At 38.8% G+C, this 24,986-nt stretch overlaps 3 protein-coding genes across 3 annotated transcripts; all 3 read right to left on the minus strand.

The window, feature by feature from the left end:
* Window positions 1–1,687: 1,687 nt before the first annotated feature.
* LOC147226038 (5-hydroxytryptamine receptor 3A) lies at window positions 1,688–7,295 on the minus strand. Its single transcript, XM_086162240.1, has 9 exons — window positions 7,228–7,295; window positions 5,939–6,086; window positions 5,497–5,541; window positions 5,298–5,407; window positions 4,382–4,551; window positions 3,796–3,977; window positions 3,359–3,569; window positions 2,662–2,946; window positions 1,688–1,944 (listed from the first exon to the last, which is right to left on the minus strand). Exons 1-9 carry the CDS (start codon window positions 7,293–7,295, stop codon window positions 1,688–1,690), a joined length of 1,476 nt encoding a protein of 491 aa, XP_086018366.1.
* Window positions 7,296–11,120: 3,825 nt separating this feature from the next.
* On the minus strand, window positions 11,121–16,111 carry LOC147226039 (5-hydroxytryptamine receptor 3A-like). The gene is made up of 8 exons (XM_086162241.1): window positions 15,965–16,111; window positions 15,813–15,857; window positions 15,464–15,570; window positions 15,162–15,331; window positions 14,853–15,016; window positions 13,313–13,523; window positions 11,494–11,697; window positions 11,121–11,386 (listed from the first exon to the last, which is right to left on the minus strand). Exons 1-8 carry the CDS (start codon window positions 16,109–16,111, stop codon window positions 11,121–11,123), a joined length of 1,314 nt encoding a protein of 437 aa, XP_086018367.1.
* A 1,366-nt stretch (window positions 16,112–17,477) lies between these two features.
* LOC147226040 (5-hydroxytryptamine receptor 3A-like) lies at window positions 17,478–22,706 on the minus strand. Its single transcript, XM_086162242.1, has 10 exons — window positions 22,680–22,706; window positions 22,413–22,467; window positions 22,131–22,294; window positions 21,643–21,687; window positions 21,424–21,530; window positions 20,841–21,010; window positions 20,396–20,550; window positions 19,898–20,108; window positions 17,915–18,100; window positions 17,478–17,755 (listed from the first exon to the last, which is right to left on the minus strand). The coding sequence occupies exons 1-10, from the start codon at window positions 22,704–22,706 to the stop codon at window positions 17,478–17,480; spliced, it is 1,398 nt and encodes a 465-aa protein (XP_086018368.1).
* Between the last annotated feature and the right edge of the window lie 2,280 nt (window positions 22,707–24,986).

Raw genomic sequence — 24,986 nt, forward strand, 5'->3', positions numbered from 1 at the left:
AATGTTGTGATTATTTTACTTCTTTCATCTTTTATCATGTTGCGTCCTGTATCGTGCTGTATTTTCGGGCCAGGTTGTACACAAATGCATGTAGCTGAGATCAACATAAGGTGGGACCAAGCCATATGTCATAATTTCTACACAGATGTAAAAAATATGACTATTTGGCTCTCAGGTCTGGAAAAAAAAAACAAAAAAATGCAAAAATATTATATTAAACTCACCGCAAAAAAGAGAAAAAATGGAAAAGACAAAGAATTTGATGAAAAAATATCTATATCTATTGATATACCTAGGGTTAGGAAGCTAGCTAACAGGCTGCCAAGCTACCAAGCTAGCAAGCTTCCAAGCTAACCAACTGCCAAGCTAACCAACTGCCAAGCTAGCAAGCTAGCAAGCTAACTACCTTCATGGCTGTTTGTTATGTTAATTGTCGTCACCTGTTTCTTGTTTCCTCAGTTCCGTCCACCTGTTCCCTGTTCCAGTCACTGATGCTCTGAGAAGCCCTTCATACCGGTTTTCATTGATTTCTCTGTCCTGCTGTTTCCACATGTCAGCTTCATGCCAGTCAGGTCTGTTTATTTTTGATTTCTATGTGTGATGACATTTTCCCTGGCATTTTATTCAATACTGCTAAGATTTGTTTTTGGTTTGGATTCCTGTCACTATTGTCTTGACAGAGGGATGGATGAATAGACTTTGTTGATCCAAGAGGGAAATTAATTTGTCATGAAAGTTAGCCTAAGCTAAGATAAACAGAATGGTATCAATAGAGGGATAATATATATTAATAAATCAGGGGCAGCCGTAGAGCAGGAGTCCCTCCGATTAGAAGGTCGGTGATTTTCCCTGGGCAATATACTGAATTCCAAAGTTGCTCAAATTGACATGATTAGCGTCTTGTATGGCGGCTCTATAACCATTGGTGTGCGTGTTCGATTGCTATATTCACTATATATGCTCCTCAAAAAAAAATAAAATAAAGGGACAACTAAAATAACATCCTAGATCTGAACGAATGAAATATTCTTATTAAATACCTTGCTCTTTACATAGTTGAATGTGCTGACAACAAAATCACACAAAAATTATCAATGAAAATCAAATGTATTGAGGTCTGGATTTGGAGTCACATTCAAAATCAAAATGGAAAAACACACTACAGGCCGATCCAACGTTGATGTAATGTCCTTAAAACAAGTCAAAATGAATCAGTGTTGCTTCCTAAGTGGACAGTTTGATTTTACAGAAGTGTGATTGACTTGGAGGTACATTGTGTTGTTTAAGTGTTCCCTTTATAGTTTTGAGCAGTGTGCAATAAGTTGAGACTACATATATATATATATATATATATATATATATATATATATATGTGATTGTGAATAGAAATGTCAAGTAGGCAATTTTCATTTTGAGCTCCCATGACTGCTATTGTACATGTTTGGAAATTTCACTCATAAAGAAAGAAGTTGGTTCCCCTTTGGAGCCACACACCATGTTCATTCTAGACCAATTAAAATGCCATTGCCAAAGTATGCAGACATCTTTAAGATCTCGAATCCAGAGAGAAAAACAACTTTGAGCAAACGGCAAAGGGAAAATAAACAGCAAACATTGACGATCTTTATCTTTAATATCAACTTTAAAATAAACCTCATCTGCAGCTACATACTAGATTGTGGTCCATTTAGGACTGACTGATCCAGATGCACCACATCGATATGATGACCAGGGCGTAGCAGGAGATGAGCAGTAGGTAGATGCGGAAGAGCAGAAAGTCGAGGACGTACCCCACGTGGCACCACTGATCCTGCAGTTGGTTTTCCTTCTGCAGTGAGCCGAGATGAGCGCGGAGGTCACTGAGGTATCCGCAGATCTGCTGCAGCTCCGGCACAGCGATTAATGTTGGGGGGGGGGCCGGGGCTGGGGGGATCAGGCTGGTATCTTTGTGGACAGAAGTGTAAATCAAAAATTTAGGGAGAGGACAACACATAACATAAATTTCACAATATTACACATTTTACTTCAATTTATCAGATCCTAGCCTAAATTGTTTGATTACAAACTATGAATAATTCATTTTTGAATTGTATTTCTACATCATGTACAGAAAAATCCCCAAGCATGTTACACAGTCATATTTTTATATATGTTTTTCGCTGTACAAATAGCTTTTTATGTGTCACCACAAGACCAGCTTGAAAAGTAAAATGCAACTTGAATGATTTAAAATCACAAATATATTCTATTTTGTGACAAGCTTAAGATCATTTGCTATTTATAGATAAGAAATATGCTCTAAGCCTGACCTACACAGGAGGTAAGACAGTTCCATGTCTGCAATAAAGTGAATTAAGTTTGGAATTAAAAAGAAAATCCCTTGTTAATACATACCCTGGATTTAATGACTACAACTTTCATTACCTCCCCCATAATTAAGTCATTGTGGCTTACAATTTGTGAGGGGTACTCTCTGGCCCAGCCTGTGGTCTCTTTCAAAAGGCAACACAGAGAGACATAAAATCATTCACCCTCACTTTCACACCCCTTGACCATGTGAAGTCCGGCCGAGATAATCCATCTACAACAAACGTCAAAAGGTACGGCTTGTCCGTGTCTGGTGTGAGCAGTTCCAGTGAACCTATAATAAAGTTAGATAACCTGTGTTGCCAATTGTGTTCTGTGATGGAACAAAGTCCGCTGGCTGATTGAAGGGCCCCGGATCCTCCACACTGTCAGGCTTGTTTTTCGGTGATGCAGGTGCAGGTGGGTTGTCCTCCTGCCAGTGATAACAAATGAGGTTGGCAATGTACTTGAGAACAACCACCTGCACCCACTGTGGAACCGGCTGGTACTTCATGGAGTTGTGGTGCAGAACGTTGGTGATGATGACAGTCTCCAATAAACTGATCACCATGAGGGCAAGGCACACGGAGAAATAGATTCCTGTATTGGAAGACAAAGGGATATGCGTTTAGTGGTTCAGAAAAATCTGTAAGATCAGTGTTTTGGGAACAGAAATTGGAATTTCCTCCACATAGATTAATGGTAGTCATCATCTGAGCTCCAGGAAGCTCCTTAAACGCCAACACAATATTACGATTACTGACCATACTTGTCCCTGTTCTATGAATTACAGTAATTACAATGAACGGCAGGCATTCTCTTTCCCGACTAATTCCGGCACAATGCCAGACCTCGTTCTGCAGCAAATGCTCATCTAAATTCTTTCTGTTCTTTGTCTAGGAAAAGTTATCACAAAGGTTGAGGATTCAGTTATCAGAGCAGGGTATCTAAAATGAATGGCAGATGTTTGAATCGAGTGAATTATGGCGCGAGTCAGCGCCACACCTCTGACCTATGATTGGTGTGCCGTTTGCTGTGCTGGGCAGCAGGTCATTCATGATGAGCAAAAAGACGGTGTAGCCCAGGATGAGGGTCATCTTGAACGAAGCACGGTCCACGCTGTGGGGCGGCAGGTAGAAGGACAGGATGTCGATGAGCATGAGGAAGGAGCTGGGGATCAGCAGGTTCACGACATAGAGCACCGGACGTCGCTTGATCACAACCTAGTGGATGAGGAGAAGATTCCCAGTTAGGGCGAAATGTTTTGAGCATCTTAAGAGAAGCTGCAGTGAGGCATTTTGACCACGGGCTGATCCTGGGGTATCTAAGTTATTGGGTGGGCATGAATGAAATGTTGAGTGTGAGACATCAGACTCATAGTGAAGTATTTTGTTTTCTTAGAATATTCTAAGTCCAACTTGCACCTTTTTATTTTCTCCTACTTCCTACTGTCAGCCCAATTTTCCTGACCCAGAAGGTGATGATGTCCCATTCATCAATTCCAAACTGGAGGATGGAGGTCTCCCCCAGTAAGTCCACCAGCTCCCATTCTCCACTGGCTTCCAGATAGCGCTTTGAGTTTCCGGACATCTCCTTAAAGGTCAGGGCTGGGCTCACCCTCACATCCCTTACTGCACAAAAGAATAACATCGAAGCAGAAAGAACAGTTGCATCAAAAAGAACAAAACACAACATAGGAACAAAACTCGAACCGTAAAAATAGTAGAAAGGAGCTCTAATTAAGAAATAAAGTTTAATATCCAGGTTTTAAAAAGATTACCAATTGCCATGTGTCAAAATATAGGTCTTATAAAACAATTTCTAATTTTGCAGAAGCAAAAGTTTTACTATTTGGCCTTATTTGATTAACTCCCCATTACTTTGTCTCTTAAGAGTCTCTTTTAATGTTAAACTGCAGCTATAAGTAAAACCTGAAAAAACTGCTTTCATATTTCCTGACTCCACAGCCAGCTCTCAGTTAACTATGAGATGAGCCGGGGACTAATTTAATGGATAAAAAGAATTATTTTGTTACTGGTATGCATGTAGGAGCCGAAGGTAAATGTGCAGTTTTGCACATCAAAAGGAAAGCTAAAGATCTCCAAGTTGCAAGCTGAGACGAGGCGAAGCATCCGGTCCCAACGAATGTGACCTGTGTGATTGACGTAGACATAAGGGCACGCTTGGGATACGTCATCGTCCACACTGCGGTGTCAAGAAAAAGGCACAAGAACAAAACAGAAACAATGTCATAGTACAAAGGTAATGAGGTCCTTTGGGAAACAGAGATATGAAATATCACAATCCCCGACCATTGCTAAGTTTCAAATCTACACTGTTCAGAACCTCTTATCCCCCAGTCCTATAATAATTTTGTGCATTTATGAATCAACCAATAACCTTAATTTTATTGTCACGCCTTGTCTCAGTAATTGTGATTGTTTTAAAAAGATTGTCCCCGTCAGCTCTGTTCAGAACAGGACATCACCATTGACCTTCAAAACTAACCGACCACTGTGGACTCATGGGAAAAAAAGCTCTCATGGCTGCAGCTTCCCTTGCTATCCAGAGCTGTCTTCCCAATGGGACAAATTTGCTTAGTGCTGTTTCTGCGAATGATGCGTGTGTGAGTGTGTGTGTGTGTGTGTGTGTGTGTGTGTGTGTGTGTGAACCAAGAGAATACAAGATGCTTTTGAGACTTTTTTTTAGGACAATTCCATCAAATTGCTTGTACATTTTGTACCCGAGCGTCAAAGAAAATGGGAAAAAACAATAAATCAGTAAGATACAGCTTTGTTGATACCGTAGCGAAAATTAAATCACATTGAAATGTATTGCAAAAGTTTTACGTTTTAATCTGTTGAACTTTATTGAAACTAGATTTATAATTTCCGCAGTGCTGAAGCTGAATTTCATTTTTTGAATATATTTGTAGTTGTTTGTTCGCTTACAACTCATAGACGATAATATCTGGGGACCACAGCTGCCTCACAGGGAGAGAAATCCTGGTGACGCCGTCACATTCAGCCGGGTCCCACACTAAGAACTCGTTGTGCCAATACTGCAAAGATTAAATCAGGAAATACGCAGGACATAATTTCTTTGGTAAGTGTTTATGAAGTATGTTATATTAGACTTTTCTCTCCTTACCAGTCTCAGCCACAGGAAAGTAGTGAGTATCTGGGTCTTTTCATTCTGAAACAAAGCAAATATGATATGTATATTTCATAAAATGCTAAGAGCGTACATGGATAAAGATCAAGACTCCCTGATGCCTCCGGGCATAGATTTGCAGATTATTGTCAATTGTGAATTATTTCATGTTATTCATCCAAATATAATACATGTAAAATGATACATTCAAAGGTAAGATCTGAGGGTTTTGTTTTGATTTTTTTTTTTCAACGTACCTTAATGTTGAAAGCCTCTGATTGCAGTATTGAACTTTAAATCGCGCAACAACAGGCCAGAGGGACTGTTAGTTAGTGGTTAGTTACATTTCTGCTTATTATTATATTGAAAGAAAGCTTTCTGATTGCAATGGGATTTTAGTTGCTCCTGGATCTTATGAAATCACCACCTGTCAACTCACCACTCCTAGGACAGCATAGAGTGTGAAAGAGATGTTGGTGATGGTGGGATTGCTGAGATTCACCGCTGGTCTGAAGGGTTGGAGGTCGAACACAGCCTGCATGGATTCGTGGGTCGGACCGCTGTGTCCATCTTTACATGACAGTTTACTGCAACATAATGACACTGATAGAACATATGGAGAGGATTCAGCTTAGATGACAGAGAGTGATGGGAGAAAACAAAGTACCAAGTGATACACATGACACAATGGCAATCCTTCGTATATTATTGAATACCACAGAGCAAGAAAACAGCACAATAAGTGGTCTTACTTTAATAACATTTCCCATAGTAGCCACAGTCCTACTGTTGTGAGGTCATGGTAAGCCAATGACTTTTCCGATGAGAATATTTTGTACCTCAAAATATTTAATTTAAAACTCCACAATAAAACAGTGAAATTATTCTGATGATAGACTTACTATTGTAACAAATGAAAAAGCAGACTGATGATGACAAGCAAGGAAAGAGACCACCTTGATTTACTCAGAATCCTGTATACTGTGGATAAGAACGAAAAGAAATGAATGCAGCAGTTACCTGATGTTAATAGCAAAGCTGACGTCAGGTTAAAATGCTGCCGAAACAAGCACATGTTAGATGCTTCGTCCCAATCGACAAAAAATAAAATAAATGAAAAGGTCTCCCCCCCCAGAAGCAACAAACAAGAATCCGTTAGACAAAGACGGCTCTGACAAACCGTGCCAGTATTTGTGCTTTGGTTTTTTAATAAGTCTTGGGGGGATTGACCGCTCTGGTGACATCGAGCCTCAGTGGGTTGTTCTTTCACACACACCGTTCACCTAACAGGATGAAAAAGGATATTTATTAAATGAGTTGATCGTCAGTCTAAATTTGTTCATTTTCAGCAAGCTTTGTATCTTTCCCTCTTCATCATATACCGTATTTAGCTTTTTTTTTCCCATCAAAAATGACAATATCTCATCCCTGTATGAACAACTGTACGTATTGTAAATATAATTTTCCTTTTGAAGAAATGGTACTTTTACAACTTTATCACCAGCTTGGACTTGGACAAAATACAAGTTTTAACTCAGAGGTACAATAATGAGCAAATGGGTAGAAAAATTGTCCTGTATATCTTGGGGATTAAATGGATGCAGCCCCCAAATGTACTGCTGTTACAGTTCTGAAAGATCTGCATCATACATAAATGCAGAAAACACGGGACTTGTTGTTCAACACCTCCAGTAACCACTCGCCCGTTTTATTTTCCGGCAGCTTCACCTGGGATTAAAAGCCAGTTCCATTCCTCCTCCCCGCCCCAGTGTTCTGTAGTCAAACTGCATGCTCATTTTTACCCTCAGTCTGTTCCAGATTAATAACAACAATCCTTCGGACTGTTAGCAGTTTCTCAAACAAAATGGCCGGCATGTAACAGTTTAGAGCCACTGAAAATTAAAATACCGGTGAGATTCATTTTTGTACCTCTGTCCGTGTTGGCAATTGGGATGAAGGAAACGCTTGTTTTGAACAAAAAGGGAAGTAACTGGAGGCCATGCAGCCCTTGGTCTTACTGTATATTTGTTTTGTTCAGACGGTTCTCTACACTGTAACTTAACTTCCCTAAACATTTCCCGCTCACTATCCATGTGTAAAATAGCATTAGAAAAAGGATGGACTTTAAATATCCAGCAATCTGCCCACACATTTAATTGATCAAACTATAATAGGCGTGTACATGGATGCGAATATCACCAGGATTAATAGAGGGACTTTGTAGTTATTAAAGGAACATAACGATATAATTGTTTTCTATAATCATTGGTAGAAGAGAAATGGCAATGAATCCGAATGCTGCCCAAATCTAGTTAGAAGCTATAATAAGCTTGAACACAATTTTTCCGCATTTCACGCCTCATCTATTTCAGAGTGTATATAGGGTGAGGATTATGAGACCATTATGTTTGAGTTAATGGCTTACTGTCAAAATGAGATGTCTAACCAACCCAAATTAATTTACCTATTATTGTGACACTCAATCTTTGTGTGCCGCCAGGTACAAAGTTTCATATCAAAAGTAACCCAAACACAAAAATAAGTTTTCGTGTTATTCATTAGAAACTGAAGGGAAAGTGAAAATACTAACAACAGAGCCGGAAGGTGTCAGTGCTTTTGCCAACTGGAGACGTCTTCGCTTTGAAATAAAAGAAAGCTGTGATACATAACTTGAAAGCCAACAAACGAAAAAAAACTAAATTTGAATAAATATTCTGCTAAAATGTGTAGTTGATAAAAGAGGAGAAAAAGAGACAGGGATCACTTATCACCTTTATTTGTGCAATGAGGCAAACATCTCTAGGCTTTGTTTGGTTATGGGTTAAAAAGTCAAATGTTGTAAAGGGTGTAAATACACCAGGTACAAGTCTGTGGTGCAAATTAATGAATGAAAACAAGGATGGTTTCCCCGTGTGCTTGTGCAGGAATAACATCTTTAGTCGTCAAGGAAGTGCATTATTTTCCATTTAATCTACACATACTATACATTATTCTGGATCTTATTAAACCAGAAAGACATTTACTGCTTTATTCTGGTTTGTTCATTTAAGAGGTTTTAACTGAACCTCTTTCATTATTCACTGAACACCAACTCACTATTTTTTTTCCCAAGCATAATATAATCTTTGTCTAATCTTGCTGTTTATCACAGATGAAGAGCAGCCCATCTGCTTCGGTAACCGCAGTCTTCTCATTTTAATTTGGTCTGGATACAAGAAGTATTAGTTGTCCCTTTGAGACTTTTTTACTTTTAAAAACGACTTTTTCCATTTCTTTTTCTACAATTGTGTAGATAACTTTTCAGGTTGTAATCACATCCCTTTTATTCTAAATACATCTCAAAATAAATATGTATTTCTCCCATTTGGAAATAGCCAATATTCATTGATAGCCAATATTATACACTGATTTTGATATTCAAATCGGAGGAGAAACAGGCCACGACCAAAGGCATTCTATCTTTTGTGGTGTAAGAAGTGCAGTTTGAGTATGTTTTTTTTTTACATTAATAAAGGAAAACCAAAGGCACACAAGCACAAAAATTGAGACAGGCAGGGTTTTATTTAATCTATTGAATTTTTTCAGATAAATGTAACACCTAAATATCTATACCTCAACCTTTTTGAGGTACAGATGACAAACGTGAAGGTATGAGAGATGAATGACTCCCGGTGGGCTAAAAATACAGATATTGCCAAATAATTAACAAGAATGACTAATATTTAGTTTTTTTCTTATGTTCATTTTATTTTTTTAAAGTGCAATGATAATGGCAAAAAACAACCCTTAAATATTTTCCAAATATAATAAATCATCTATATATTGTATTTTGAAAGAGAGGCAAGGGTAGAAGAGGTGATTATTGTAGACCACAAAGTAGCAAAAATTAGTAAAAGTGAAGTGAGGAAGGCATTGAAGAGGATGAAGAGTGGAAAAGCAGTTGGTCCTGATGATATACCTGTGGAGGTGTGGAAGTGTCTAGGAGAGGCAGCGGTAGATTTTCTGACTAGATTATTCAACAGGATCTTAGAGAGTGAGAAGATGCCTGAAGAATGGAGACAAAGTGTGATGGTGCCTATTTTTAAGAATAAAGGGGATGTGCAGAATTGTGGCAACTACAGAGGGATAAAGTTGATGAGCCATACAATGAAGTTATGGGAAAGAGTAGTGGAAACTAGACTGAGAGCAGAAGTCAGCATTTGTGAACAGCAGTATGGCTTCATGCCTAGAAAGAGTACTACAGATGCAGTATTTGCGTTGAGAATGCTAATAGAAAAGTACAGAGAAGGCCAGAGGGAGCTGCATTACGTTTTTGTAGACCTAGAAAAAGCATATGACAGGGTGCCAAGAGAGGAGCTCTGGTATTGTATGTGGAAGTCTGGAGTGGCAGAGAAGTATGTTAGACTGGTGCAGGACATGTATGCTAGCTGTGAGACACTGGTACGGTGTGCTGTAGGGGTAACAGAGAAGTTCAAGGTGGAGGTGGGACTCCATCAGGGATCAGCTCTGAGCCCCTTCTTGTTTGCAATGGTGATGGATAGGCTGACAGATGAGGTTAGACAGGAATCCCCATGGACCATGATGTTTGCGGATGACATTGTGATCTGTAGTGAGAGCAGACAACAGGTAGAGGAAAATCTAGAGAGGTGGAGGTATGCTCTGGAAAGGAGAGGAATGAAAGTTAGTCGCAGCAAGACAGAATATATGTGTGTGAACGAGAGGAACTCGGGTGGAGCGGTGAGGCTACAGGGAGTGGAGATCAAGAAGCTGGAGGATTTCAGGTACTTAGGGTCAACAGTCCAGAGCAACGGAGAGTGCGGAAAAGAGGTGAAGAGACGGGTCCAAGCAGGTTGGAATGGGTGTAGAAAAGTGTCAGGGGTACTATGTGATAGAAGACTATCGGCCAGAATTAAAGGAAAGGTGTACAAGACAGTGGTGAGACCAGCGATGATGTATGGACTAGAAACTGTTCCAATGACCAAAAGACAGCAGACAGAACTAGAGGTGGCAGAGATGAAGATGTTGAGGTTCTCTTTGGGAGTGACCAGGATGGATAGGATCAGGAATGAGTCTATCAGAGGGACGGCACATGTTCGATGTTTTGGAGAGAAGGTCAGAGAAGCCAGACTGAGATGGTTCGGTCATGTACAGAGAAGAGATAGTGAATATATTGGTAGACGGATGCTGGAATTGGAGCTGCCAGGCAATAGGTCTCGAGGAAGACCAAAGAGAAGATTTATGGACGTAGTGAGAGAGGATATGAAGGTAGCTGGTGTGAGAGAGGAAGATACAGAGAATAGGGTTAGATGGAGAAGGTTGACTCGCTGTGGCGACCCCTGACGGGAAAAGCCGAAAGAAGAAGAAGAAGAAGAAAAGAAGATCTATATATTGTATTTTACATGATGCATTTTGTACATTCTTCGTACTTATGATATGCCTATTTGCAGTTTTTTCTTTTTTCCCCGGCAGTAAATGCTTTTGTGGAAAAAAAAGGACAGCGGAAAACGATCAAAAATAATAAGTAACTAGAATGTAAAAGCCCAGAAAGAACCCTTCAACCTCACCAAATTTTATGAAAACAATGTAAAAAAGAAGTTTAATGTCAATGCCTGACAGAGCATTCATGAAGAATTGTAGAAGTTAATCCAAATATTGATGACAATTATGAAGCTGACTGATATGAAGAGGATGTAGAGTCCAAACAGCAGGCGATCTATGATGACACCCAGCCAGACCCACTCCTCGGAGCTCTGAGTTGCATTTATCTGCTGCTCCACCTGCAGGCGGATGGCACTGAGTTCTCTGGCCAGGTTCCTGAGCTCTTGCAAGGCCTTGTCCTGCAGCAGAGGTCCTTTCTGCAAAGGAACCTTACTGACCTCTTCCTCCACTGTCCAGACATTCATTTCTGTTGCCGAGAATATACACACAGCATGAACTACTACTAATGTGAGGAATGTTTTGCAGAAAATTTCTAATTAAAAAAATCTGTCTAACCTTGTTGAGCAGGACTTTGGATGAGAGCCAGGCCGCCCTGCTTTGGAGAAAAAAACACCAACCGGCCAAGAATGTGAAAGACCAAAAATCGGACCCAGGGAGGCAGTGGAGAGGTGTGGGCGGAACGGTGCAGAAGGTTGGTGATGAGGAGAGTCTCCAGTAGACTCGCAACCATCAGAGCCAGGCAGAAAGACAGGAACACATCTGTCATTATGAAGAATACACCATTTCAGTAGCTTGAGGTACACACGTTTTAAAAACGACAGGAAGAATCTAAAGGATAAGAAATGCATAGCATTTTGCATTTTGGATTACGATGCTAGATTCCGAGGTCTTCCAAGGCCACCACAAAAACACCAGACAACAGAATGGGAAATAAAACTGCTGGAAAGACAACAGTCAAAATGAAAGCAATAAAAAAGCAAATGAATCGGGGTAGCCAGGAAAATGTGACGAACGGAACCGAAGTGTGAACATTTGCATCACCCATAATGGTATCACGAAGTGAACATTGCCATAGGGGAATGCTGATAGAGTTCGCTGAAAGACGATTGGGGAAGTTACAGGCCAGACACTGATGAATGAGGGGAAAAGGGACCACATTTTTCATGAAACAAAGTGCCAGACTGACATTATCAGCAACGTTGGAAGGATTTGACAGAAGCAAAGCTGATACAATCTTTGAGCCCGATCATAATATCAGCAAAACAAAGTCTGCTGATTTCAGCCTCGCTTAATTCTAGGAGGCTGTGAGAAGAGATGAAATACATACGGAATTTATATGCATTTAAAAAAATCATTAAGTTGATATTTGCAAATATAGTTAATTGTCATGGTGTCTCAGATAACTGTACTTAAATTGTTAGCATTTTAGTTGTTTTTTTTTTCCTTCATGGGTGACAAGAAACTTTAGGAAGTAAGACATCACCCTGGAAACATTCAAGAAATAGATCTTTTGAAACAGACACTTTACTCCCACTTGTAGGCTCAAATCAGGTGCTGCAAAATTGAAAACTCAATGACACGGCACTTGAGATGCAGAGACAGAAGAACAACACGGAAACATTGATGGAGGTTGAGATTTGATGGCGCGGAAATCATTCTGAGCATGCCTAATCTGTCCTCGCTGAATTCACACAAACCCGTACTCTGTGTGGGATGTAAGGTTTTTGTAGTGGCTCTGTAGAGGGTTAATAAAGCAACATTTATTGACCCTGTCCCTCTTTTGATGCCAGAGCAAACGTTGGTGCGAATTTGCTTGCTCTTATTGAGCCTGAAAGGTTTCAAATCAAATACGCGAGCGTGGGCAGCATTTTGATACTGAAGGGGACAGTAAATATCTGGTGGCGATTACGGATCGGAAAATGAGACGTAAGCTTGAAATAGAAGGCTTAATTTCGCTCCCGAATGCAGCACTAATTGAATCTAACCGCACAAACTGCAAAAGTATTACTTGCTCGGTGAAGAGGTTCATTAAAACTGCCACGTTGAAACTATTTTGTCGGAAAAGAACAACAACGAAATAGCATAAGCAAAAAAAAAAAAAAAAAAAAACAGCGGGAGGGGTGAGGAGGGGAGCAAAAAAACTAACTTTATAAACTGTAATATGATCATCAAAATTTCTTTTAGTACATGTAGTACTGTAGAAAATTCCTTGTGTGAATCATAAAAATGCGTTTGTTATTAGGTGAGGGTGTAACTAAACCTTAAATACTGTACAACTAGAGGAAAAAAAATGTCATGTTTCTAATTACAGGTAAATCCAGCAAATCAGGTTATCGTAAGTCAAACTGAGAAAAATATAGATGCGTATACTGACTTATGAGAGGTATTGTGTGTGCGGTGATGGGCAGTAGATCATTCATAATGACCAGGAAGACTGTGTAGCCCAGGATCAGTGTCATTTGAAACAGGGACCGATCAACAGATATTGGGGGCAGCAGGAAGCTGAAGAGGTCCACTGTGATGAGGAAGCAGCTGGGTAGGAGCAGGTTCACAACGTACATAGTGGCCTGACGCTTTATTATGATCTGCAACAGAAGCCAGAGGCAGACATATGGTCATTTCCCTTTATAGAATAGTCAAAATATTGATTTTAGGTGCTTCGTAGGTATGCTTATATGAAACAGTTTCTTTCCATTGGACATCATGAAATCAACAAATACAAGCAAGTGACATAAGAACATAGGAAATGAATCAATCTTCTTCTACTTCAGGGATCGCCACGGCAAATCAACCTTCTCCATCCAACCCTATTCTCTGTATCCTCCTCTCTCACACCAACCACCTTCATATACTCTCTCACTACGTCAATAAATCTTCTCTTTAGTCTTCATCTTGACCTGCTGTCTGGCAGCTCCAATTCCAGCATCTGTCTAATATTTTCACTATCCCTCTTCTGTACATGACTGAACCATCTCAGTCTGCCTTCTCTGACCTCTGCAAAACATCTAACATGTGCTGTTCCTCTGATAGACTCATTCCTGATCCTATCCATCCTGGTCACTCCCAAAGAGAACCTTAGCATCGTCATCTCTGTGACCTCTAGCTCTGCCTCCTCTCGTTTCGTCATTGTCACTGTTTCTAGGCGATACAGTATTGCTGGTCTCACCGCTGTCTTGTACACCTTTCCTTACATTCTGGCTGATATTCTTCTATCTCATACTACCCCTGAAACTTTTCGCCATCCATTCCAGCCAAGATGAACCCATCTCTTAATTCTTTTCCACACTCTCTGCTGCTCTGGACTGTTGACCCCAAGTGCCTAAAATCCTCCAACAACCTGATCTCCACTTCCTGTAGCCTCCCCGCTCTACCGGGGTTCATTCCTCTCCTTTCCAGAGCATACCTGAGACCTTTCGAGATTTTCCTCAACCTGTTCCCTGCTCTCACTACAAATCACAATGTCATCTGCAAACTTCATGGTCCATGGAGATTCCTGTCTAACCTAATCTGTAAGCCTGTCCATCACCACTGCAAACAATAAGGGGCTCCCTCATGGAGTCCCCCACCTCCACCTTGAACTTCTCTGTTAGTCCTACAGCACACCGCAGAGCTGTCTCACTACAAGCGTACATGTCCTGCACCAGTCAAATATACTTCTCTGCCACTCCACACTTCCTCTACAATACCAGAGTTCCTCTCTTGCCTCTCTGTCAAATGATTTTTCTAGGTTTACAAAATCACAATGCAGCTCCCTCTGATCTTCTCTCTACTTCTCTGTTGCATTCTCAAAGCAAATACTGTATCTGTCGTACTCTTTGGAAATGAATCAATAAAGGTTGAATATATATATATACTACAATACAATACCATAAAAACCCTGGTTTTAGAAGCATACGGATCAAATAACTCCTTACAAAGAAGCGAAGCTCTTCATAATATTCTCCATCTCCGTTTAGCAGAAGACGTTTTGCTGCCGCAATCTCAATGAGTTCCCATTCACCAAAAATCGCCATTACATCTTTGGATATTGTGAACAGGGTGTGTACAGGTAAATTTTGATTGATTGTCAGGTCAGTCGCTGAAAGAAAAAAAAAAAATCAAGAAATATTTTTAATGACAGCGATGACAATAGCTGTCATTAAATGACTAAAAACATACCTGACGCTATCAGAATCTCATTTAAAAGTGTTTAAAAAAAATAAAAAGTTAGAAGTATAACTTACAAGGGTGTAAGTAGGAATTGAAGGTAAAACTGCAGTTCTGGATATCAAACGGAAAGGTGTAGATGTCAAGCCTGCAGGAGCTGACTATTCTGACAGGCTGTTGGTCGGCCACTTTGCCATCATGTGACAGATATAGGTACGGAATGAATGGAGCAGTATTTTTCTCCATGCTGAAGCATTACAAAGAAAAGACAAAATGATATGAAATTGTTGGCTGTAACAGAATCAAACTCAAGTGCTGCAATCCCATCATTTGAAATATCCAATTTTTTTCTTGATGGTCTCAGAACGTTTCCACTCACAACTCATTGATGAGCACATCTGGTATCCACATCAGTTTCCTCGGTACCGAAAAAAATTCAGTCCCACACTCCTCTGGATCCCAGCGGACAAATTCATTCTGCCATTGCTACGATGCAAAGCATGTTCATATGAAATAATACCCACATGGCTTCTTATCTATTTCAAATGATTGAAATGTAGACGAATCACACGTATTGATGTCACTTATCGACAAAATTATATCTGCGTATGCTGTTTCAGATCGATATTTCCATATATTGTGGGTTAAAACAAATCCCTTTGACAGATTCTATATTTACAGATTCAGTAAATTTTGTTTAAAAAAAAAATGACAAAGGTTTTACTCACAAAGAGCTGGTAGACATATGTTGTGAGGACCTGAGCCTTTTCGTCCTGAAAAAAAGCAGACGTATTCTTCTTTTGCCCTGAATATGACCAAGAAATATTTAAAACCCTTGGTCAGTTTGGGCTTTTTTTGCGGTGTTGCAAACGTTCATTACCACTCCGAGAATGCCGATTAGGACTAGGTCAATTGTGACATTAGTTGGGGTGCTTATATCTATGACTGGTCGAATAGTGCTCAGATTGAAGACTGGCTTCAGAGCCTCCAGCAGTGCGGGTGGATCTGGACGGGTGCAGCGCAACATTTCGGAACTACAGGAAGCTAAAGGGAGGAAGAAGAACGTGAGAAACCACTGAAGAAAGAAATACAAATTTTTGAATTGTCATGCATCCTCGGAAAAATATTTTTACCGCTTTTTAGAAAAAAAATTGTTGGACACTCGCCATCTCTTTGTAACAGACATTTTGCATTCTGTAAGGGGATGGAACAATTGACATTGATATTCTCTGTAGAAGCACCAGCAGAGGCAGACTGACACTAATATATAACCCCCGCTAATGTTGATGCGTAGACGTTAAAAAGAAATACACAATTCATACTTACCAAACATGAACATAAAGATGAAGATGAATAGAACCTTAGAGGACTTGGCTTTTGATGGATGGCGCTAAAAATATCAACATTTAATCAATTATGGTTAGTTTCGGTGCAAGCGTTGATGAAGGCAATCCTTTTAATGCAACATTGCTCAGATAAGCAAAGAGTAACTCAAACAAGAAGTAATTTTAATAATCTTACCATGAAAAGGAAAGAATCCCACATTGTTATTGTTACCTTTGAGATGATATTAACTTTCAACTCTTTTTACAATATTATATTCTAATACAAAACATTGTAAAAAGGTTTTGAGCAGTTGGGCATCCAGTCCAGACTATTGCTGGGGGTGTAGAAATGTAGAATTGGCAAAATCTCATCAATCACAGTCATGATAGTCATCAATATATAGCATATGATGGTATAATCTTACTTTTTGCAATGAGGGGCCTTACAACTGCAACATAGATACTCATCACTGTTCTGGGTACATGCAAGTAAATCCTGCTCTAAATGTTTGAGATTAATTTGAATTCTTTCATCAAAATGCATAGTTTCTAACGTAGTTTTGTATGCTAATATAGTTAGCATTCTAAATTTACATCTGTAGAATGCGGTCATTAATTTAACATTCATCTTTGGGGTCATGTTAAGTCAAGTCAGATTTGTCAATCTGCGTTCAGATATCTTATATTTTATGTTAACTCTATTGCAAGTAAAAAGCATATACAAACTCCTGACAGAGATTCTGTGGAATTCAAATAAAAACCACTAGTCTGAGTTGAATGTTAATCAAAAGCCAAGTGATTTTTATTTTGTATACACCGGATCCCACAAATTGAAAAAGAAACAATATAGAGCAGAAGCTAAATAATTCTATAGGATTAGTAGCTTGTTCAATTAGGATATTATGACCATCTGATAAAAGCAATTATGCAATAATCATTGTCACATCAGTGCATTTAAGTCCAGAATATTACAGCCGATATGACGACAGTGCGGTTTAACATTAACATCAAACATTTGAAGTATTTGTGCAGAAAATGGGTTTCTCTAAAAACAGTTGGAAGTTACCTTCAGTGTGAGTTAAACCAGATAGTGATGATTGTGATGAAGCTGACTGATATGAAGAGGATGTAGAGGCCAAACAGCAGGCGGTCTAAGATGACACCCACCTGGAGCCACTCCTCTGAGCGCTGAGTTGCGCTCAGCTTTTGCTCCACCTGGAAGCGAATGATCTGGACGTCCCTGCTCAGGCTCTTGAGCTCCTCTAGGGCTCTGACCTCTGCTGCTGACCCTTTCCACTCCGCGGTGCCATGTTGCACTGTCACAGTGCTGGTATCAATAGGTATATCTGTCAGGGCAAAAAAAATCAGTTTCAATAAATGCAATTTTGACCTGTTCATGGTATTACACCAAATACATCACCTCCAGTCTGTTTTGCTTTATGCTTTAATACCATTAAAACTAATATTTGTTTAGGCAACGGCCTTAATCTGCACCGACTGGAAACCTGAATGTCCTTGCGTCTTGGTCTTGGACGGCAGAAACAAAAGGCGGCCCAGGATCTGCAAGACCGGCACTCGGATCCAACGAGGAACCGCAGAGGAGGTGGCCGGGCTGTGCATCATGTTGGTGATGAGGATCGTCTCCAGGAGACTGAACACCATCAGAGCCAGGCACATGGAAAAGATAACATCTGGTATGAAAGACACGAGAGAGTGACATAATAAAATGTGATTTGTTTACTGCTCCTATTTTGGATTGCGAATTTTTATTTTATTTTATTTTACATTATTTTATCTTATTTAATTTAATTTAATTTTATTTTATTTTATTTTATTTTGACTACAATTATGCAAATTGAGAACTGAAAGGGTGTTTTAAAATTACAAACATGGTTTTAGAATTACATTACAATCGTGTTTTGATTACAGTAGACTTATATATTTGTTTTCATGGGATGTGTGTGCGGTTGCTGTCGTTAATGTTTCATTTTCGCAACAACCACAGCAAAGGCAGGTGGGGAAAAGAGGCACGTAAACAAGCTGGGACAGGTGGAGATAAGTGTCAGTGTGGTAAGAAAGATAGGAGAGAGTGACATAATAAAATGTGATATGTTTACAGTTCCTAAATTGGATAGAGATTTTTTATTTTATGTTATTTAATTTAATTTCATTCAATTTTATTTTATCTAATTTAATTTAATTTAATTTAATTTGATTTAATTTAATTTTGACTACAATTATGCAAATTGAGAACTGAAAGGGTGTTTTACAATTACAAACATGGTTTTAGAATTACATTACAATCGTGTTTTGATTACAGTAGACTTATATATAGGCATGTAAGCAAGCTGGGACAGGTGGAGAAAAGTGTCAGCGCGGATGTGTGATAAAACAAGTATCAGCTAGAAAAGACAGCGGCAAGACCAGCTATGTTGTTGCGACGAAGATGGATAGGAACGGCCAAAATTGAAAATAAGGTTTATTTGCTGTTTGTTTTTTTCTCAGGTGTTTATGATTTTGAGTTTGGCTTTTGCCTTAGTTTTTCAAAGGAAATCCCTCCACCTGGCCGCTAACGGTCGGTTGCCTTCGCCTGCCAATAAATGATTGCCGCACCTCTGATGAGTGAACCTTTTAAAAACCCATCAACAAGAACTGCCAGAAAAAGAGGTGGTTTATATGATGAGGTAACTGCCCCCCCAAAAAAAGGGCATCAATTAGTAAGTGATGTGAAAAGAGTGTTGCAGTGCAGTGCCAGAGCATAAGACCATGGCTAATCTGGAATGAGCAAACATATTTGTGAGTCTAGGCCCAACCTTGAACATCAAAAGGGAATTCATCCTCTGCCACCATTAGTAAGTAGCACACACCAGCTGTGTTTTCTGTTTTGGATCGACGACAGACGCTTTCCTTCATAGGCCAGCGTGAAACAGTCAGTGCACGTGCTGGCAGGTTATTGAAGGGCAGGTCATCAGCGATATAAAGCACTCAATGTGATTTCTTTCTTTGAAGCCAATGTACTGTCACCCTCTTTCCTCGGTCCAGACAGTAAATCCGCCCCCCTTAGTATTAGTAGTAGTAGTATCATTCTAGGATACCAACAATGTTTTGATGTTCTTCGGATTTCTCATTTTAATGCTCCACTGCTGTAAAAAAATAATCAGAATTGCTATCCTGCTTTAATCGGTCAGTTTCGTTCAATACGTCTTTTATCGTGCATGTTTTCCTTGGTTTTCAGTTTGTCTCTGAGGGATTTTAAAGAATTCTTTTCAACAACTCACTTCCCCCAGCGACAAATAACGGAAATTCATGTTTGAAAATATAAAGCCTTAATAACCATGCAGGCTAAACTGCAAATTCTGGATTTAGCTGGAAGAGTACTGGGAGTATGTGGGTGCTGCTCTGAGCTTTGGGCAGCAGCTTCCAGCAAAATTCAAAAGCAAGAAAAGCCAACAGGTTTCCCCTTTTTTTTTTTTTTTTTTGATTCTCACTAATGAGTGGCATGGTGTTTCCAGTGGCTGGCAGCAGGTCGTTCATGATAAGCAGGAAGACGGTGTAGCCTAAGATGAGGGTCATCTTGAAGGACGATCGGTCTGTGCTCTGGGGAGGCAGCAGGAAGCTGCAGAGGTCCACGGTGATGAGGAAGCAGCTGGGGATCAGCAGGTTCACCACATATGTGGCGGATCTACGCCGTAATCTGACCTAGGATGAAAGAAAAGGTTAACTGAAGTAACTGAAGTTCAAATATTTTCACAGTGAAAGATGGCATAAGCTATATTAAGAGTTGTTTGAATCAGGCAAATGTTTTTTTTTGGCTTCTGTGGTAGCTTCATTGACTGGAGAACAGGTGTGCAAAAAAATTCGATTCATTTCCATGGGCATGAGTAGGGCAGTTGAGTAGCTATTTTGTGAAAATGTAATAGAAAAAAAAGTCTCTTGCTTTTAACGAAGCCCGCGATGACAGTTAAGATGTTCAGATATAAACCTACGTGGAATACAAGCTCATCGATGTTATACTTGGTCTCCGGGGGCTTGTGGGCAGTGATATCCAGCAGCTCCCACTCCCCCATGGTGGACATTACCATCTTGGAGCGTTCGGTGATGTCAGACGCAGTCCCTTTCAACCATATCATTATATCAATGTCTGACGGGAAGAATGGAAATGTTTATTGTGATATTCAAGACTTCATCAATGAGACTTCCGGAGTTGTTTGTCTTTTGTGCTTAAATAGCTACTGCAGATTCACAACAATAGAGAAGGACAAATAGGTCAATCATCTTCTCGTACTTCTCGCTTATAACACCAAGTCTCACATGACTTTGTCTTGTCACATGAATGCAATAATATCACATAGTGTGCTTTTCCTCTTTTGATAATGGTTGTGTGAAACTACCTAAAATGGCAAAAACAAATGATTATTTGAAGTGCCTTACCCTGGTGGATGTAGGAGTTGAAAGTAAGAGTGCAGTTCTGTATGTCAAACGGGAAGGTGTAGATGTTCAGGTTACAGGAACTGACAACTTTGGCAGGTTTACCATCATACACTGTGCCGTTGCTATGCAGGAACAAATATGGGACACTGGGTGCTTTGTTTTCATCCATACTGCAAGTCAACACACACCGAAGTCACAAGTGAAATATTGTGCAATCGCAACAAGGCGTGTTATTTATTTTGCTAAAAAGTGAAACAGTAGAAAGTTGCCCAGAGTGGGCATTACTCTTGAATCAATGTACAATTCATACTCTTATTTCAGGGTATTTTAGGATCTTTAGCTGAGCACCTTACACCTTAGGGGGATGGCACATAGTAAGTCAAGTGAGAAAAATCTAAATATGTATCTAACAAAAATGATTGACAACAATATTATCTTTTTCTATAGCTTTTTTTGAAGCAAAAATGTCATTTTTGCTACATTAATCATCAAGCAGTAATACTTTAAAAACGCATTGATCATTTCAGACACTTATAATGCATACTTAGTGCACAGTATATAAATAATTTTAAATTCAACTCACAATTCGCTTATAACAATATCTGGCACCCAAAACTTGTCTTTGGGGAGAGAAATCCTATCAGTGCCACACTGGTCAGGATCCCAACTGACAAACTCATTTTGCCACCACTAAAGATACAAAATGGGTGTTAATAAAGCCCGAACTGATGACCGATTATAACAAAATTAGGAATGTGGCTCTCGAGGATGAATTCAAGTGGGAAAAAAAAAAAAAACTTACAAAATTCAGCCAAATATAAGTCATCAAGATTTGAGCCTTTTCATCCTGAAACAGAAGAACCTCTGTGAATACTGTTAAAATTCTATATTTATAATCCTTAATTAAAATATTTGGTTCTGGTGTTATTTGTATTGTATTTGTACTTAATCTGTAAGAACTGGTGGAGTTACTGTCTTAGAACAATATCTATCAATAGCTTAACCTACGTTCATTCAGATAATGTTTCGGGACCGCTATGGTCATCATTGCATGGTTAAAAATGAAATACATACAATCTATATAATTGTGAATATAATTATATTGTGAGAGTGGAGGGACAGTCTCCTTCTGAAACTATTGGAAGTAAGTTAAGAAACAGGGATTTTATTTTCTGCCTTACATAAAATAATATCTATCAGTGCATTCAATATGTTTGGAAGTTAACATTTAAAATATTCTGGATGTTTATTTTAAAACATATAGCAGAGGACCAATTGAGTTGACCTTACCACTCCTAGAATTGCATATATTACGATATTTGTGGTGATGTTTGTCTTGGTTCCCATGTCTTTGACAGGTCGTATGGCGCTCAGATCAAAAATCGGTGTCAGTGCCTCCAACAGGGCCAGCTGGTTTGGTTTAGAGCAGTTTACCGTGACGGCACAACAAGGAGCTGACAACAGCAAAAGCCAAAAGTTATAAACTCAACAGCAACTGACATGGACGTAAGTTCAAAATATTCACAGGGATTTCAATGCTATTTAAAGCATTTGCCTTCAACGCAAACTTACTTGGCACTGCAATGAGGACCGTGAATATAATGGGTGTCACTAATGGAAGAAGCCACTAAAAAAAAACAGGGAAACATCAATAATGTGACAAATGTTTTTAGTTAAAAAATAAATATATAATATAATATAATATAATACAATATAACAAAACATAATATAATATTATATAATATAAAAATATAATATAATACAATAATATAATAAATAAAACAATAAAAAATATCCCCTATTCATACCAAGATGTTCAGCTGGTAAAGGACACGGTACCTTAAATGAAGTCACCTTGACAGTCATAGTGTCAAGAATAGTCTCACGTTTTGCAGGTGGATTCCTGTGTTTTGAAGATCTCAGATGAATTGTTGCATTGCTCTTTGAGTTGATGAAAGAATGAGTCATGTAACTCGAGTCTTGGCTCTTATAGGTGTCCCAAATCAGATTTGTTTGGCAATTAATTCCTGCAACAAACCTGACCAAGATATAAACCCCTCCGTGCTGTGAATAAAAACACTTGCAAATGTTTTGGTAAGCGGAATGCTTTGCATTGCAGACACTTTCTCTGCACTTTGTAATATTCAAAACTAAATAAACCAGAGAAAGAGATTTGGATCACTGCGCGTTTTTTTGACTTGCAGATGTCGGCAGCAGGGTCACACCTGCAGGGGCATGTGCAAATACAGGGTGGATGCAGCTGAGTAAAACGGGTGCTATATATGAACCCATATCCCCACCTTTCTGACCTTTTCATTTTAAATTATCGTGGCACATCAAATGAATTTAACAATATATATAATCCTTTTCAAGTAATTATTCTGAGACATCTTACTGAACTGTGATGAATGAATGGAAGAGCTGCTAGTAGTTTTTTTCAATTTATTTTCCTCCTTTATTTTTTTATTTTTTATGATTTATGTATTATTTTATTTTATCATTAGTTTTAATTGTAGTGTTTTGCAGTGCTATACATGAATGTGTGGTCTCATAACTATCGTAATCACTCAATAATGCACCAATGCTATAGTTAATGTTGTGCTTCGTTGTAAAACCATACAAAAATGTGCCGTACAAAATGGTTATAAGTAAAATGACATTTATTTAATTCCTCCAAACAAGCTTGGAATAGACTGTCTCAAATACAAAGTAAACGGCACTGCGACATCAGGCTGCTTCATTTTAACTTCATATTAAGTCTTGATATCATATTGATTATAAATCCCATTTAATAGGAGCACTGTGTCCCTAACTGGTAGTAGGCAACACAATAAAAAAAAAATGAATGAAATAAAACTGTTTTTACAGCCCTTAAGATGAAACTATTAATATAACAGAAGAACTACAATCATCACCAAATGTCCATCTTTATATTCAAAAAATATTCTGTGTTTAAGTGTAATAGAATACAATAAATCACCTCCTGCATCGCTCTTAGATAAGGATTTTCATCTGCTTTGACAACCCAGGGGAAGAGTTAAGAAAGCAGTACTCTAATTACAAAATCAGAGCCTCTCTAAGGATAAATTCCACTGGAAAAAAAAAAAAAAAAAACTGCCTACAAAATTCAGCCAAATATAAATCATCAAGATTTGTGCCTTTTCATCCTGAAGCAGAAGAACCTCTGTGCATACTGTTGAAATTATATTTTTATAATCCTTAATTAAGAAATTTGATTCTGGTGTTATTCATCCCTACTGTACTTATTCTGTGAGGCCTGGTGAGGTTACTTTCTTAGAATCTTATGATTGCAGTAATTAAAATACTGCCACACGACACAGTGGTTTATCTAATTGATAATCAGTCTAAGTTAAACTATGCAAATAAGTACATCTGCTTTACTGGGTGATTTGGAAGTAAATCTTTCAGTGATATTTTTTTAAAGTATTTTAATTCATTGTTTTAGGATAAATGGTAGATAGGATATAAAAATCAATGTGATATCCATATGATGAAAGTAGCACAATTAAACAGAACTTGAACGCTTGTTTCTTGTCTGGCATACATTTGGAATCATACATATTTTCCTAAGTAGTGAGGCGATGATAAAGTGTCAAGAAAAACAAAAATCCCAAGTAAAACATTTTAAAGTTGAGAAAAATAGGCTGAGTTTCTAAAAAAAGCAACTTCAGTTATTCTTCAGATGCTAAGAATTCAGACCTTTAGACGACCCCTCCTCTGACAATTGATTGAAGATTAGTTCTTAATCCTCATCGTAGCACTTCATTCTTATCCTCTCCATCACACTCTCCAAGAAGATTTTGAGGTCACCTGAGGCAACGGTAAGCATCTCAATCAGATATGTAGTGCACTTTTTGTGGTTTCTGATGGATATGCCCACAAAATGACAGTTCCAGTCCCATTCAGGAAGCCTTCCCACCAGGTTAGATGGTGCAGCCATAATATGCATACCAATGGCAGGAGGCAGTGGTCTTATGAATCAGTCATGGTTTTAGGGCATGGGGTAGAGTATATAATAGTGCTATATTATTGTTATGCAAGCAAAAGCGCAAAAAATAAATAGTGACTGTGGTACAAAGTGTTCGCTTGTCCCTGACACAATGACCATGATAGCTTTTTGTTTGA

Source organism: Fistularia commersonii, chromosome 16, assembly GCF_037954325.1.
Source record: "Fistularia commersonii isolate RoL2024-O1a breed Wild chromosome 16, RoL_Fcom_v1.0, whole genome shotgun sequence".
NCBI classification, from domain to species: domain Eukaryota; kingdom Metazoa; phylum Chordata; class Actinopteri; order Syngnathiformes; family Fistulariidae; genus Fistularia; species Fistularia commersonii.